The 16,596-nt window shown below is 48.5% G+C and overlaps 1 protein-coding gene across 2 annotated transcripts in view; it reads left to right on the top strand.

The window, feature by feature from the left end:
- Nucleotides 1-6,163, top strand: part of Rnf165 (ring finger protein 165) — a 109,758-nt gene extending 103,595 nt beyond the window's left edge. For both annotated transcript variants that reach the window (XM_021150820.2, XM_029471788.1), the window contains 2 exons: nt 524-630; nt 1,064-6,163. In XM_021150820.2, coding sequence (XP_021006479.1) covers nt 524-630; nt 1,064-1,181 — 225 coding nt within the window. In that variant the 3' untranslated portion in view covers nt 1,182-6,163. The remainder of the gene's footprint in view (nt 1-523; nt 631-1,063) is intronic.
- The last annotated feature ends 10,433 nt before the right edge of the window (nt 6,164-16,596 follow it).

Below are 16,596 nucleotides of genomic sequence, written 5' to 3'. Positions count from 1 at the left end.
TGTGTGTGTGTGTGTTTGTTTGTTTGGAGACAGGGTTTCTCTGTGTAGCCCTGGCTGTCCTGGAACTCACTCTGTAGATCAGGCTGGCCTCGAACTCAGAAATCCGCCTGCCTCTGCCTCCCAAGTGCAGGAATTAAAGGCGTGCGCCACCACGCCCCCAGCCTGGCCCGAGGCAGGTGTTTGTGTTGAACAGGGTGTGAGAGGAAGTGGACAATGTGGGGGAGACAGGGGAAGCTAAAATCCACAGGCCATAGCTTTGCAAAGGCAGCTTGACTAAGACCCTGACTCCTTTGCAAACACTCGGCCCCTTGATGACCACCAGCAGCCCACCAGCCTCTCCCTCACCCGATTTTAACCTTCTCTCTTCTGAAGCAAGAGTGAAGAGTTAGGGGTGAGGATTTAAAGATACTGGCTCCCAGCGCATGGAGAGACTACCAGAGTGGGAGGAGGCTGTGGGCAAAAGGCAGTTGCCAGCAGGAGTCTCTACCAAGCGACTAAACCCTTTTTCTTTCTCTATTCACAGCGAAGACCCCAGGACAGCAAGGGCAAGAAAGATGAAGGGGAAGAGTCAGACACAGATGAGAAATGCACAATTTGTCTGTCTATGTTGGAGGATGGGGAAGATGTGAGGTAAGACGCCAGTTCCTTGACTCCTCCTCTCCCCTGCCACCCCCGCACGCATTTCTCTCAAGGGTATTAGGAACTTAGTCACTGTCCTGCATACTCTAGGAAGGAGGCACACACTTGGTGTGCACCTCAGGGTGCCTGGGTGCTAGGATGTCTCATGATTGCGCTAGTGAAGTTAGGTATGGACTATTCTAGATGTGGAAACCATGAACGTGGAGTCATGGAGACAAAGCATGAGATTGGTTTGGGTAGGTCTAAGACAAAGCCAAGGCCTTTATGAAAGAGTGTTTTGAGATTCACTTCTGGTCATGGTTCCCCATCTCAGCCGCAGCCTCACTCCAGGGTCTGGGTTCCAAGAGCTTTCTTCACCAAGTCTCCAGTGGTCCTTAGCCCCTGCCCCTGCTGCTGGTCACATGACTCTTTTTTTTTTTTCCAGACGCCTACCTTGTATGCATCTCTTCCACCAACTGTGTGTGGACCAGTGGCTCGCCATGAGCAAGAAATGCCCCATCTGCCGAGTGGACATTGAGACACAGCTAGGAGCCGACAGCTGAGGGAGGAGCTAGCCAGTGGACACCCCGTTTCCTTCACCAGGTCCCCCCCCACGGCCATAGCCCTTGCAGCCAAACTTTGCCTTCTGAGCCATTTGACGTAGAGAAGAAGCCTGCAAGCACATTTTTTTTTCTTTTTGGTGGAAAGAGGAGTTGGTAGCGGTGTCTGAGGGAGAGGAGGGGTAGGGTGGGAGGACCCACCCATCAGGAATGGTGACTGCCTCATCGCCTTGCTGTGCAGCCGGGAGGGAGCTGGCCGTGCCCAGAGCAGGGGCGGGAAGGGGGGACCCCAGCTGCTGAGGATGGATGTTATCTCGAGGGTACAAGCTGGTGATCGGCCCCTCAATCCTGTCCTTTGAGGGATTGTGTATATACCTCTTGACCACGTAGAAACCATGTAGGGGTCTCTAGCTATTCTGTGGATGGCAGCCAGAGCATGTTAGCTTAAGAAAAATGTCGTGTGTGGTGCTCTCGTCATCTGTGGTGGACATGTCGCTATTACTGAACTCGCACCAAATATTTCTCATTGAGTTTCTTGTTTTGGTGCCTGACCGAACCAACCAACCAACCAACCAACGACAGCCCCAATCTTCCCATCTTTATGAGCGAAAAGAAAAAAAAAGAAAAAGAAAAAGAAAAAAAAAAGAAAAATCAAAGGTGAAAAACAAACAAACAAACAAACAAGCCAAATTCTGTTTACGGTGAAAAAAGTTGATAATTTTTCACCCAGGTTGGGAGGGGGGAGTCCTCGTTTGTTGTTTTTGTTTTTTTTCCCCCTTGGGCTTTGTTTTTCTCATGTTTACAGTGCACGGAGTGTAAGAGGGGCTTCTGAGAAGGGGATGGGCTTAAAAGGAGCAGACTGGGTCTCACTGGTTTTCCGAGGTTTTCAGGCAAGGTGAGGAGGGCAGAACCCCAGCCAGAGAAGGGGTTCCTCACCTTGCAGTGGGCTCCCCAGTCCTCAGGCCCATGGCTTAGCCCCAGTAGCTTTCCTAGGTACCACACTGAACCAGGGAGGACAATGCCTCCAGCTACAGCCTACCCTCTACTCCCACCCCACCCCAAGAGCCTGTTCCTGGGAGCCAGCAGCCCCTGCTCACTCTAGTTCCTAACCTTCTATCCTGAGCTCTCATCTTGCCACAAAGAGGCAATGTAGCCACTGCCTCCCTATGCAAAAATATTAACCAGATGATACAGACGGCACAGCATCGGCAGTGTAGACTTGGCCTCGGCTAAAGTGCTCTCAGTTAGCATTGGGGCATCAGGGCAAGTCCACAACCTTGGGAGTAACTTGAGCTTCCTCCAGGATCCTGCTTGATTAGACCCTCAGAGATAGCCATTGTTTCGAGACTCCTTGGCTGGGTTGGGAGGCCCTTGCCCCTAGCCTCATGATCCTCTGATTCTTCTGTGATCTTGGGAAATTCCTTTTCTTTCTCTGTGCCTCAGTTTCCATCTCCTTCCAGTGGGGAGAAAGAACCGTGTGTCCCCATGCCTCCCCTCCCCCCACATCACCTAGATCTGAGAGTTAACACCGTCCAGCCCTAATGTGCTTTCTGTTCTCTCAGGGGAGTCTCTGAGGGTTTAGTGAGAAAGGAGATGGAAAGTCCCAAGTGACACAGTATTAGTGTATGCTTTCTGTACCGCTCCGAGAGATGGGAGGACAGAGTTCTGGAGGTGGGGGAAATCTGCCAAATTCTAACTCGACTGTAGCTCTTAGTTGTGTGCAGAAAATACCAGGTCTCCTGGCATTCTTTAACTGTCCTTTGCCCCTTACTCTTCTCAACCCACCTCCTCTCTTCCCTCCTCCCCCTCCCCTCCTCCCTCCACTTCTTCTCCCCCACCTCATTTGCACTGCTCTCGGAAACCTCAACCTGTATGTAGCCAGTCTCAGTGCCCTCGTATGCTAAGAGCAGGAAACGGTATGCTGATCAGATAAAAGGAGAAATTCCACAAAGTTAAATAAGCCCAGGGTAAGTTTTGGAGTCGTGACCAAAAAAATGACAGTGGCCAATTGGACTTGAGAGAGATCCTTCCAGGACAACCATCGTGAAGGAAGGGCTGCCTGTCTCCTCCCAGGCCTGGTCTTCTGGTGTGTCCTTCAATCTCTGTGGACTGCCTATTGGGGTAGGGGGGCAGTAGGTGTTGAGGAAGGTGATCACTCAGGCGATGTCTCTGCCTGGCGGAACTCTGAGGAGTGGAGGAACAGCACACATCCAACAGTGCTTATGGTGAAGGTCAGGTGTGCTGAGTGTGGCCTCAGTCAACTCTGGTCGCCATCGAGAACACGGTCTCCAGTATAAAGGCTGGCCCGGGAAAGAAAGTCAGGATGTTAGAAAGCTGCCGACCAAAAGCCACAAAAACTTGTGACTTCTTTCCTGCTGCTCCCCCGATGGCTGTGTCCAAGCCGAGATGTCCTCTGAAGATGGCTGTGGCTCAGAGGTCATTGGGGGTGGTCTAGGTGGGTCACTCCTCTCTGAGGCCACTCTGTTCTTTCCTTTGAGGCTCTCCTGAAAGGCTGGTAGGAAAAGAGATTGGCGGGGACCCAGGAGGGAACTGGAACCAGTGTCCCAGATTCTAGTCCTGGCTGTTCACTGGCAAACTGGGAAATGCTGGAACCCCCGACCCCACCCCAATGGCTTGCTGGGCCTCAGCGTCCTCAGCTGTGACACAGGGAAGCTGATTGGATGCTCCCTAAATTTCTCCCAAAACACATCCAGTGATTCTTCCTAACATCAACACATCCTTCACCGCTGTAGAGTTGCCCTCAGCCGGCCTTGCCGCTGAGAGGTCTCCTGTGCGCACATACATACACCTGCTTCCGAGGCCCTGGCACACAGGCCGAGTGAGAGGGCAGGACGGTTTCGTCTTGCTTCCTTTTTGTTCAGGCTCTTTGAACGCTCCAGGCTAGCATTAGGACCTGGGCAGGGTAGGGGTTGATCCTTCACCCCCTTCCCCTTCCATCTACTTGGAGTCCTTGTGCCCTGGTGCAGCTCCCGTTTCCAGACCGAGGGTGGGAGGGCTGCCGATTGGGTGGAGAAAAGCCAGTGCCTCTGCCCAGTCCTCCGACTGGTCAGGAAGCCAGAAAGGAGCGGCGATGAGGCAAGGCCAGGCCTCAGCATCTCACATCCACCATCTCCAGGAGAGAGACATGCGCAGTTCTCCTGCTCAACTCAAGGGACTCAGACCCTTTTCTGACTGAGACGCATGAGTGCCTTTGACAAGTTGGGCCTCCTAACCGCAGCCACGGCGCAGCAGGTCCACCTCGGACACCAATCAACGCCACGCCACGAATCCAGCTGGGCACAGGCAGAGGGCAGCTGGGGCTGCACGTTGTTCCTCCACCTGCCAAGGACCCCAGTCTCCCTGGTCACCCTCGCCACCACCTGTGACAGGCCTCAAGCTCCTCTCCCGCAAAGGCCCCCAGCCTCCGTGCAAGCATTCTTAAACTCTTTACGCCTAACGAACAAGCACAGTTTTTTCAATGGTGAAGAAAAAGCACCAGACTTGTTTTCCTGAAGAAATCCCCCAAGCCCCAAGCCCCAACCCCGCCTGTGGGACAACATTCCCCGCGTGGGGCTGTAGCAACGTCTGTCAGGTCCCCCTTGTGTTTCATCTCCTGCGCGCGCGTAGAGCAAATGCTAGAGCGATTTCAGCTGATAGAAAAACAAAAAAGAAAAAAAAAACACAAAAAAATTAAAAAAAAACATGGCACGTTGCTAGTTTACAGGGTTTTGTGAGTTTAAATGCCTTATATTTAACAATCATAATTTATGACTAACTTGTAGATATCGTGGGTTCTTATTTAATTATTTTTATAGTTGTTTTGCATTTTTAATTATAATTTATTTATTTAGAAAGGATACTAATGTTTTTTATTGCTCCTATTACCTCATTTTGGCGTCGTTTCTGGGAGTGGAATGCTTTGCATGCGTTGGTACGATGACAACTGCGAAACAAACAAACAAACAAAAAAACCATTTTAAATAAAAGTCTGCGAACTTTATTTTGTCCAAACTATCAGGGTGTGTGATTGCAAGCTGTCCTACTGTGGTGCTGGCCTCTTTGGATACATTCCATACGAAATGCAAACCTTTGATTCTGTATGCTGTGATCTAGTGACAAGCTCCAATATAGTGAGTGTATTTAGCACATATATAAATATAATTTGCACTCGTCAGCAGACTGGGGTAATCCTTTCACTTGTCACTCGTGCCCCCTCCCCCAGGCCTCTTTCCCCACCTCAAGTCTGCTCTCTGTCTTCCCTCCCCTCCCTACATTCCTAAGCCCACCCATCCTCTATCCCGAGGACAGTTACTAAGCTATACTTGGGCTCCCACTCAGAAGGTTTCAGACACAATGAATATGGTCATCTGAAAGAGAGGCTGTTTTATTAGGTAGGGCCCAGAAGACCCGCTCTGATCAAGGGTAAGTCAGTACCTGGTCCCCCTGAGTCAGTCCTCAGCTCCGAGGGAGGGAGTCTAGAAGGTGATCTCTTGGTTCGCCCTGATTAAGAAAGAATAAGTCACTGTCCCAAGCGAGACCACACAGGTGGCCCTCTCTCTCTCTCCCTTTCTCTCTCTCTCTCTCCCTCACCCCCAGAGATGAAAAGGGAAAGGATGAAAGGAAGACAAGGAGAGGAATGGGGGACATGGGGAACAGAGGGAGCCAGTTAGGAATCACCTTAGAGATCTGCTCATAGCAGCAGTCCACAGAGTCCTCTCTATACAACATCCTGCAGGTGCAAAAACTAGCTAGATACGTCCTTGAGTTTGCAACATGGACTCTCTCAAGGTTAGGTGGTCAGTCTGAGAGAAGGAGTGGATAGCATAGAAGACCCAGACCACGGTGTGGGGATTTCCCCCACCCCTAATCTTGTCTGGAGCCTTTGTGGTTAGGATACCAGTCATTGACAAGAACTTGGGGAGCAGCAGAATTATATCCTGCTTTCTCCCCAGCACCCCACCTCCCCTTTGCCTATGTTTCACGGAGGCTGCAGACAGGGAGGGCCTGCTGTGGACTTAGAGGTCTCTGAGTCCAGTTTCACTAGCTGTGTGAGCAACGACAAGGGACCTTAAGGAAGTGGACCCTGGATTAAGCCTGGAACACTGGCATGCTGACCCTCCTCTCTCCTCCTCCTCCTAACTCAGCCCTCCTCCTTCTCCTAACTCAACCCTCCTCCTTCTCGGCTCTTGACATCACTGCCTTTGCCTGGTGGGTAGCTCCACCCTCCACGGGAAGCCCCATGGGTTTGCATAGCTCTGGCACGGAGGAGAGAAACCCAAGAACTGGGGTTGCCACACTACCTACCCGTGTGGCTAGACTGCGTGTGACCCCTCAGCTCCATCCCCGGGACGGGGTGTCTTGCTTGCTGCTGCCCAGCTTCTCTTCTGCCTCTTCCCTGGAGCCTTGCTTTTCTTGGAGATGGCCTGTGGAGTCACCCACCACGCCGGTGGAGCACAATTACCACACTGCCAGGCCTGGCAGACACTGCCTCCCGCAGAGCTCCTCGCGGGCTCGCTGTGCTGTTGTGTGGGGCCAGAGTAGGACAGGCCCTATGCTCCGGCTGGCAATGCCCCGCTCCTGAGCCTCCCCACCCTGTGGGGTGAGCTTTATTCCCCTCAGCTGTGGTGAGGGCTGCACCGGGCCCTCCGAGGGGGCTGTTTGTTGCCCCTGGTAAGTGAAAGGATTACCTTCAGTGTTGATTGTCCATTTTTGTAATCCTCCTGCCGTTCTGTTCTGTTGTGTGCTGTGCAACATTTTGCTACATAGACTATTTTATAGCAGAAAGCTAGAAAAATATTTATTATGACTACTAAAGCAATAGTGTATCAATGAATGGGCGGAGACATTAGGAATTGTGTAAATGCTTAGATTCACTTTGGGTGGATTTTTTTGTACTTTATTTATAATTAATAAAAATGATCTGCATTGCTAACTACACCTCAAGAGTGCAGAGTGTTTGTTTCTGGGCCTGCCCGAGGCAGGGCGAATGAAGTTTCTAAAGAACCTCAGGTGGCCAATGCATTTCCCCAAAGGCTCGTAGGTTGCTTGGTTCCCAGCTTGGTGCTTCTTGAGAAGGAAGCCTTTATGAGGTGGGGCCTAGAGGGAGGAGGTTAGTTACTGTGCTTGGGCCCCCCAGTCGTACCATGGGAGCGTATCCTCCTCTCTACTCGCAAGCCACCATGTGGTAACCTTCTCTGTCACTCACTCTCTCCTGCCATCGTTTTCCTGACTGGGCGCAAAGCAACGGGTTGACAATTGTGGACCAAGACGTCCCAAACCGTGAGCCCAAATAGACTTTCTTTCTTCAATGTTTCTTACTTCAGGTGTTTGACGAAGCCAAAGAAAGCTGGCTAACTCAGTCCCCCCTCCACTTCGGCCCCCCCTTTTTTGTCTCCCAATAGACTCATTCCTGTAGCCAAGGATCAGTCCTCAAACTGGCCTGTTTTCCAAACTTTATTGATTTTTTTTAAATTTTTAATATTTTTTTATTACGTATTTTCCTCAATTACATTTCCAATGCTATCCCAAAAGTCCCCCATACCCCCCCTCACTTCCCTACCCACCCATTCCCATTCTTTTGGCCCTGGCATTCCCCTGTATTGGGGCATATAAGTTTGCAAGTCCAATGGGCCTCTCTTTCCAGTGATGGCCGACTAGGCCATCTTTCGATACATATGCAGCTAGAGTCAAGAGCTCCGGGGTACTGGTTAGTTCATCATGTTGTTCCCCCTATAGGGTTGCAGATCCCTTTAACTCCTTGGGTACTTTCTCTAGCTTCTCCATTGGGAGCCCTGTGATCCATCCGATAGCTGACTGTGAGCATCCACTTCTGTGTTTGCTAGGCCCCGGCATAGTCTCACAAGAGACAGCTATATCTGGGTCCTTTCAGCAAAATCTTGCTAGTGTATACTTTATTGATTTTCAAGGGAGAGATTTCCAGTTTTGATCAGCTTTCGAACATGGCCTGTTGTGTGCTTGAAGTGGACGCTGTTCCTTGTTCTGCAGTAAAACATATCCCCATTTACATACCGCGGTGGGTTTCCACCCCTCCGTAAGAGTCCAGACTCATGGGCCAGGGGATACTCCCCAAAATGTGTGGTCTCAGAGAACTGGGGGAAAAAAATCACTTTATTTCATAAGCTACCAACAGATCAGAGCAACCAACTTAAAAAAAAAAGCAATAAATATTTTTTTGAAAAGAGTGGTTTTAGGTTCATAGGAAAAAGATGCAGGCTAATTGTAGAGAATGTCTGTGCAGCCTCCCTCCCTTCGCTCTCCTCTGGTGTTAACATCGTTCATTAGTGTTCTACACGAGCCAATATTGACACATTGCTATTAAAGTCCATAAGCTACATTATGTTAAAGAGCCATTTAATGAGCTTCCGCCTTTCTTTTCTTTGAATCTACGAGCCAGACTTCTTCGTCCTTGTCTTGCTTCCAACCAGGTGCCACGCCTGCTCTGTGAACACGGGCAAAACCCTGTCTCTCTCTGGTCTTGACAGTGGCTCAGCAACTAGGTCTTGCTCTCGAGCTCAGGCCTCTGCAGACACAGCTCCTTCTAGCTCCTGTTTCTACTTCAGATGAAGAAGAAGGGGTAGGGTGTGGTTGTGGGGTAGGTGGGGTGGGGGTAGGGAGCAGCTTCCCTCCTGGACTTGGCACCCACGCCACACCCAGTCAGCCTTCCTGACCTTTCCTCCCGCTTTGCCAAGGCTCTGCCAGGAGGAAAGTGGTTTCTCGGGAAACACGAGGGCAGATTCTCTCCAGGCTCCATGAACTCTGGCTACAGTAAAGATGCTCAAACTAAGGAGGAGCAGAGCCTGTCCTCACCCCCGGGGCCTCCTGGGTTCCTCCGGGACATGCCTACAACATTGTACCCTGCCTCCAGCTTCTGCTGCCCCAGAAGCCCTTGGCATCCCCAAGCCTTCTCTTGCCAGGTACTTTCTTGTCTCAGACCCAGCAAACAAGTCTCCACCCACACATGCATGGCACTGAATGGCTTTCTTGGTGGGCCAGCTAGTTCTCCTTATGCCCTAACCCACTACAATAACCGTTTTTCCCTGTTTTCTCATTGTGGATGGAGTTCTTCCTGACATTTATTCAGTGAGAAGCTCTGACCTTGCTGTGGGCTTCCATGCTACCTGGTAGCTACCTGACTTAAAAGTTACATAAACTCTCTATGCTTCACTTTCTCCACGGATTAAAATTGTAATAATCAACACTGTCTGCTCCATTGGCCTTTATTTTATACTTTAAAAATTTTTTTTAGCACATTGAAAACAATCACATCAAATAAGCACACACAAAAATGGCATAGATGACATAAAAATGCTGTGTGCATGTGTGTGTGTGTGTGTGTGTGTGTCCGAGAGTGTGTGTTGCATATATGAGTCTACTGTGTCTATGACATATTGTTTTTGTTTGTTTGTTTGTTTGTTTGTTTTGGAACAGCATAGCTTTGACAACCACAAACTATGCTGTTTGATTTGGTCATGGAATTGTAGTTTATAAATCAGGGTGAATGCCGTCAGCTACATCTATATCTCTTGGCTTCCATGTGATCTAAATCAAGAGTCGTGTTATTGGGGCTCTGGGCTTCCATGAAGTGTTTAGCTTAAATCCACCGATTCCTCGTTACCCTCCTCAGCACGCCAGTGCAAGTCATTAGAGTGCCATTGGATTCAGTGAATACTTAACAAGGATTGTCACATCCATGAGCCACACGCATGTTGCCTTCATTATTAGCTATTGGAGCTTTAAAATCTTAAAGCTTTAATTTGCAACTGAAGGAAACTTCATGTTAGATTTCCTACTTTTTGGCATTCAAATACAGTTGCGATGCAAGGTTAACCCAGAAAGCAACCCTCCAGTCAGTCCATCTGTATCTTTCCAAAGTACCCAAGGCCTTGCCAGTGTTTTATGGTAACTGTAGGGTAAAAGAATACTTGGAAGACGTCCCTGGCTTTTGTTTACTTATTTTATTATCATTATTAATTCATTTATTTCTGAATTTGCTTTCACTGGAAAAGAAAAATATTTGAAACTGTGAAAGTCACACATACACTTCTTAAAGATCAAATCGTCGATGACTAGAAGTAACTAGCACCGTTTTCACAGTTTTAACAGGGACATTGTAATGGCCCGATGAGTGTAGCAGTTCCCCTGCCATACCCTGCAAGCACAGGAATGGCAGAAAAGACCATGGACACAGCGACAACCAGGGGTCTCCCGAGTGAGCTATGGAAATTGAGCAGCAGAGCAGTCATCACACTGCAGAGCAGTAATCACACTGCAGTGCAGTCCTGACTGCACGTAAACTTCAGAAGGCTGCTGCAGAGCATGCCAGGGCCAGGGCCAGTGATGCCCCACCTCCCCCTGACCCCTGCACCGCCTTGCATCTAGGAAGAGAGAGTACACAGTCTGAGTATGACAGACACACCAGAGTCAAAGGGACAAAGGACTAAGACTTGGGACAGAGGATGGGAGTCTGTGCCTTTAGCCATAAAACTTACCTTAAGTGTCCCCATAGATATGCCTGAGACAGGCATGTGTCCAGACTGGCCTCATATTTACCATGTACCTAAGGATGGCTTTGAACTTCTGTTCCCCTGCCTCCATCTCCTGAACACTGAGATTACAGGTGAGCACCACCATACTTCTTAGGCGTTGCTGGGGATCAAGCCCAGAGCTTTTGTGAAAGCCAGATAAGCCCTCTACTGGCTGAGCGACATCCTTAAGCCCTGGCTTTAAGCACCACAAAATGGTTAGCCTTTTTCTCCAATGTCTTTAATTTTCCTGAAACAAAATAGTCGAAGCTGGAGGAATTTGGTAAAATTTTGTAAGATGCGTACTTATAAAACCTGGGTTAACTGTCCAGGCCACTGCAGTTTAGGGCTTGGATTAAAAATATGAGGGCTTGGCGGGGGAAGCATGCTAAGAGACAAGTTTAAAAAAATGTTATCCCAAGGTTCTAGATTCAAAGTAGTAGTATAAAAAGTATTTCTTCAGTTTTCTGTTCCAATCTGTATGCAGATATTCACTGTATCTATTAACAGACACACTACACACGGTGCTAAAAACACCTCTTGTATAGTATTTCAGTGCTTTGTAACGAGTTACGTTAGAGTGGGCCAGCAGAGTCAAAACAATCAGGTTTGATAGAAAGATACACAGGAAACTGAGGAGAGATTACTGTGCATGTGTCCCTAAATGTCATTGTCTTTTCCAGGAGACTTTGCCTTTGAGGGTCAGTGAAGGAGCCCATCTGACACAGTTTACGTGGAGAGGATGTATCTACTATGTTCATTGCTCACACAAGTTAGAAGCACACAAATTGTTACAATCGGTTACAAGTTACAATTGTTACAGTGCTGTAACGTTCTGCTTTGGCACTTAGAAACCCAGCGGTGAAGTTTCCATGGCCTCCAATGAGTAGAGATAAATCTTCACAGCAGTCCTGCTTCTTGAGAAGAAAGCCCCTGTCCATCTCTGGAGCCCTGAAATTGATACCCAGAAGGACTGACGTCATCCACAGGGAGTGAGGTTTTATACTGCACCAAGCCATCGCTACAGAAACTACTGGGGTGTTACAGTCTTGGAAGGACACACACTGAGAGAAAAGTATTTTGGTAAACTGCTTAAGAGGCTACCATTAACATCTCTAGTCGGTGATGGTCCACGCATCTCAAGATTATACATATAACTAACTTGCTGTCTTGTGTTATCTGGTAAATACCCCACTGGAGAAATGATGAATCTTTTATTCTTTAAGGACCCTGAATTGTCTTCTTGCCCCCTGCCTTTGTCAGGGTTTGTATTTCTGCACAAAACATCATGACCAAGAAGAAAGTGATAGAACCCAGTGGGGAAACCCCCACTCAATTCCCAATTGGCGTGCACCCAAAAAATCACGAAGGACCATCTTGATGTAATTACATGAGGTCGTTTAATTATGGAGTTCCGGACCAACATGCATCACACACAGGAGATAATGGATGTCAGCCAAGAGGCTCAAAACCTAGGGGTTTTTATGGGGTAAGGGGCTTAGGGGTGTGGAATTCNGCATAGCGACACACTATTGGCTTATTCAAACATCAGCAGAAAAATTCCATGTACGTGCAGGGTGTCAGAGTTCTGTGAGTTGTTGACTCAGTTCAGATAGCCCTGTTATTGTCCTCACATTCCTCTTTATCTTTAAGGTTAAGCTGTTCCCAGGAATGTTTTAACTACGGGGCATACCCAGGTTTGTTTTTCTTTTTTTCTCAGTCCCAGGCACCCTCTAGGCTCACAAACAACCAGCAATTTCTGAGTACTTTATATGACTTACAGGTCTTGAAATTTCATCTTTCTTTCAAAAGTTGGGGAGGAAAGGGTTTATTCAGTTTACACTTCCACATTGCTGTCCATCACCAAAGGAGGGACTTCTGTTCCATCAGAACAGGAACTAACACAGGGTAGGAACCAAGACACAGGAGCTGATGCAGAGGCCATGGAAGGATGCTGCTTACTGGCTTGCTTTCCCTGGTTTGCTCAGCTTGCTTTCTTATAGAACCCAGGACTACCAGCCCAGGGATGGCACCACCCACAATGGGCCCTAACCCCTTGATCACTAATTGAGAAAATGCCTTACAGCTGGATCTCATGGAGGCATTTCCTCAAGGGAGGCTCCTTTCTCTGTGATAACTCCAGCTGTGTCAAGTTGACACACAAACCTAGCCAGTACACCCCCTATCCCCAAGTTCAACGGGAGGGACTTCTGCTCCACCAGTGGGTAGGATGCTAGGATTTGTGCAGCTGTTGGTGTTTCTGGAGAAATATCAATTGAAAAGTAGAACCTGAAGAATTGGGGTCCCAGGACCATGTCAAGAGTGTTTTAGAGACCCTTCATGATAAACAGGGCAGGTTTGCTGTAGAAGAGTAGACACGTTATTCTCCACTGCCCCCTTCTACAGTTTTCTTGAAAAACTGGGAAATTGCACTTTGTAAGGAAACTACTTTAGATTGGCCAGAACTCAGCTCAGCAACAAGCTTTCTTGGATGCTTAGAATAAAGATGCTCCCTGTACTCGGAGAAAGAAGCCCTTCCTGGTCCCTCAGCCCACAGAGCTCTGCTTTCATTTCTACTCTCAGGCACTGTACCACACTGATGGCGGCTCTGCTTCCTGTCAGCATCCAAATCTTCCTGTTCTGCTCTGAGCTTGATATTTTGGGTGTCAGCAGAGCTGATGGACCTTTGCCTTCAGTGGGAGTACTTGACAGCATCCTAGCTGGGCATGAATTCTGTCCTCTTGTTGGAAACCACAGTTGCACAGAGTTGTCTCAAAGACCTGATAAAACTTTTCTCTCTAAACTGGCCTCAGTGTTCAGGTCCCTGCCCCCTCCCCCCCCCCCCCCGCCCCCCTCCTTTGTCAGTTGCCTGCTCTGCTGCCTGACTCTGGCACAGTGTTCTGACTGTGGGAGGAACTCTTGAGGTTTTTGTGAAGGGGGAGGGTCTGTTTTCTCTCCTGCAGGCCTGGCCACACCTCTTTGCCCGTTGCTCAGGTGATGCATTCTGATGTCCATGGCCTCAGAATGAAAGTCAGGCAGGATCTGCCCTGAAGGGTTCCTCGGGGACTCATCCTCTTTCAGATCCAGGTAGATCTAACTCAGCTATATCAGTTCTTCCACAGAAACTTAATAGGGCTTTGTTACAAAATCATCTTCCAAGAAAACAAAGCAATTTCTTTGCTAGAGTCTTCTGAGAATTTCTAAAGTTCTCCCAAAACAATCTCACTAGGCATGTGTGCATAGGTGTGTGTGTGTGTGTGTGTGTGTGTGTGTGTGTGTGTGTGTGTGTGTGTGTGATTTTGGCATTTTATGAGACACAGAGGTAAGAATTCACTTCCCTTCAGAGAGATGAAGATCAAAAGCATTTCATTGTGTAAAAACTTAGGTAGATTTCTCAAGCTCAGTATTTTTTCATGATGTTCCTGAAACCGACAAAAAGGCCATGAGTGGCATGTTTGGAGCTCGAGAAGGTTCCGGACAGGGCCCAGGTGTCTTCTTCTTTAGTGTCCACAAGGAAGAGTATTGTCCTGTAACCCATGTCCTGACAGGGCCAACTTCCTGTCACAGACGGTAGATGTGATAAGAACACGAAACAGAGATTATTGCTGTACACTGTGTCTGTCTCCAAACAGTCTGGTCCCTCGATGTGCAGTTGACATCGAGCCCTCTTTCTGTGCTAGCAGGTGAACGGCCTTACTTTTTATATTTCTGTGACAGTTCTTGCTTCTCCTTTCTCTTTGGGGACCTCAAGGAAAGGGGAGATTTTTATCTTGGAGAGAGAGTAGGATTTCTTTGTAAATTCTCTTAGGAGATTTTTCAGGGTTCTTATATGTCTCCAGCCCTTCTAACATCTCCTGCCACTTGGCAGCTCTTCCTTTTTTTCAGGGTGCTAACATCTGACTGTTTCTATCTCCACCATATTAAAGGAAGAACTGGCTTCTATTGGCCGACCACTACTCTTTCCTATGGGTTCCTGGACCCTCAACAAGTTTATCAGTTGAGTCCCTAGAGTCCTCCATGCCAAGCGAGGCCACAAGTGGAGAAGGACGGACAACAAGGCCTCTGGCATGAATGCAAAGGAAGGCTGGACTCTGGCCTACTTTGTTATCACCAGGCTTGTGGCTGCTGCACCTATTGCTGTCCTCTGTCCTAGGAAAGAACCAAGGGACACTTTTGAGATGCCCCAGAGAGGGATCTGGCTTTGTGTCTCACTCTGCCTGCTTTGCTTCTCAATAAACTCCTTCCCTGAGCAATTCTGAAAGCAGGCCCCCTGGGACAAGGTCAGACCAGCGAGGGCCTAGGATGCTAAAGTTAGAGGAGGTACTCAGCCTCAGCAGCAACAAATGCAAGCCTGGCACCTGAGAACGGGCTCCCCACCTTACAGTTCCCATCTGGACATATTGCCAACCTCACCATAGTCCTGGTCTCAATGGAAAGATTTTCTTCTATCTGCAGCCCTGCCCCCCACAGAACTCTATACCCAACAGTGCTAGCCCTGAGCCCAACAGGAAAGGGAAATAGTCCCTTCTGGGAAAAAGCTACAGTGTCACCCCATCTTTCCCTGCTGCCCAGGTCTTTGCTGGTCCTGCTCTGTGACTGGCAGGCAGGCCTGCATGTCATCTCTTCTCTGGCCATGCCCCTGTCTAGAGCTCATAGTGAAACAAACAAAAGATGGACTCTCCCCCTTCCAGCTGCTCATTCCCTCCCCAAGGCCTCTCAAGAATGAGAGCTCACACAGGTTAGCAAGCTCTCTCTCTCTCTCTCTCTCTCTCTCTCTCTCTCTCTCTCTCTCTCCCTCTGTCTCTGTCTCTCTCTATCTCTCTCTTTGTCTCTGTGTCTGCTGGAGCCTCATCTTTCCTCAATGATTTAGGGGCAAGTCTGCCTTCAAGACTATTTGGAGAGAATTATAGTTGCATTGCTTTCGAGTAACTCCTAACAAGTATTTCCAAATAAACATCCCTGGGGGTCTACTTTAAAGAAAAGATAAAAGCCCTCTGCTGTTAGCACAACCTATTTACATATAAACGGCTGCACTAAGTCCCTGAGAACACTTGCACTCTTAAGTAGGTTCAGCAAACCTACTTCCAGTTGGTTTTCTCAGTCCATGGGCTAAAGAGCTCTTTTCACGCAAGATGTTGATGAAAGTAAACTCAGCTTAGTCCAGATGTATGTTCTCAGCTCTGATTACGTGCCATCCAAAACAGAATTGTGGGTACCCAAGGCCAGGTTGGCACCAGGCATCCAATGTTCTCTACACTGAGGATGGAGGGCTCCACCATACTGGGCATGGAACAGGACTTGCAGCAATAGAGGAGATGGGAAAGGAGCCTGGAATGAGAGGGATGGGGAAGGAGCCCCACATGGCCTGTGGGAAGAAACCCTCTTTGGTCCTTGTTTCTCCTGGCAACAGAATGGTCCAGGTGATCTGGAAAGGCTGTTTGTCCACTCTGTTTCTATCAGCGGAGTTGGGTGCCTTCTGGCTTCAGGAAGTTTGCCTGGAGGGTGGGTAGACGTGTCTCTGGTTTCTCATTAGTGCCGAAACTGGTGTTTTCTGTTTTTATGAAAACTGTGGTTTTATGTATGTTTCTGTTTCCATGGCTTTAAGAGGACAGTTCTGGTTTATTTTTCTTTTTGTTTTTATTTCTGACACAGGGTCTTACTACACGTAGCCCAGGCTGAGTTCAAACTAGTAATCCTCCTGCTTTGGTCTCCTGAGTGCTGAAGCTACTGGAAACATACTTCCATGCTTAGTGGTCCTGACGTAGAGTGAGCTAATGACAGTAATGCACGAAGTAAAACGTTATATACACATGGGAAGTGTGTGCGTGTACGGTGCGTGTGTGTGTGTGTGTGTGTGTGTGTGTGTGTGTGTGTGT

Source organism: Mus caroli, chromosome 18 (assembly GCF_900094665.2).
Source record: "Mus caroli chromosome 18, CAROLI_EIJ_v1.1, whole genome shotgun sequence".
NCBI classification, from domain to species: Eukaryota; Metazoa; Chordata; class Mammalia; order Rodentia; family Muridae; genus Mus; species Mus caroli.
Note: the sequence above shows the minus strand (reverse complement) of the source record. Positions and strands in the feature narration are given on the sequence as shown.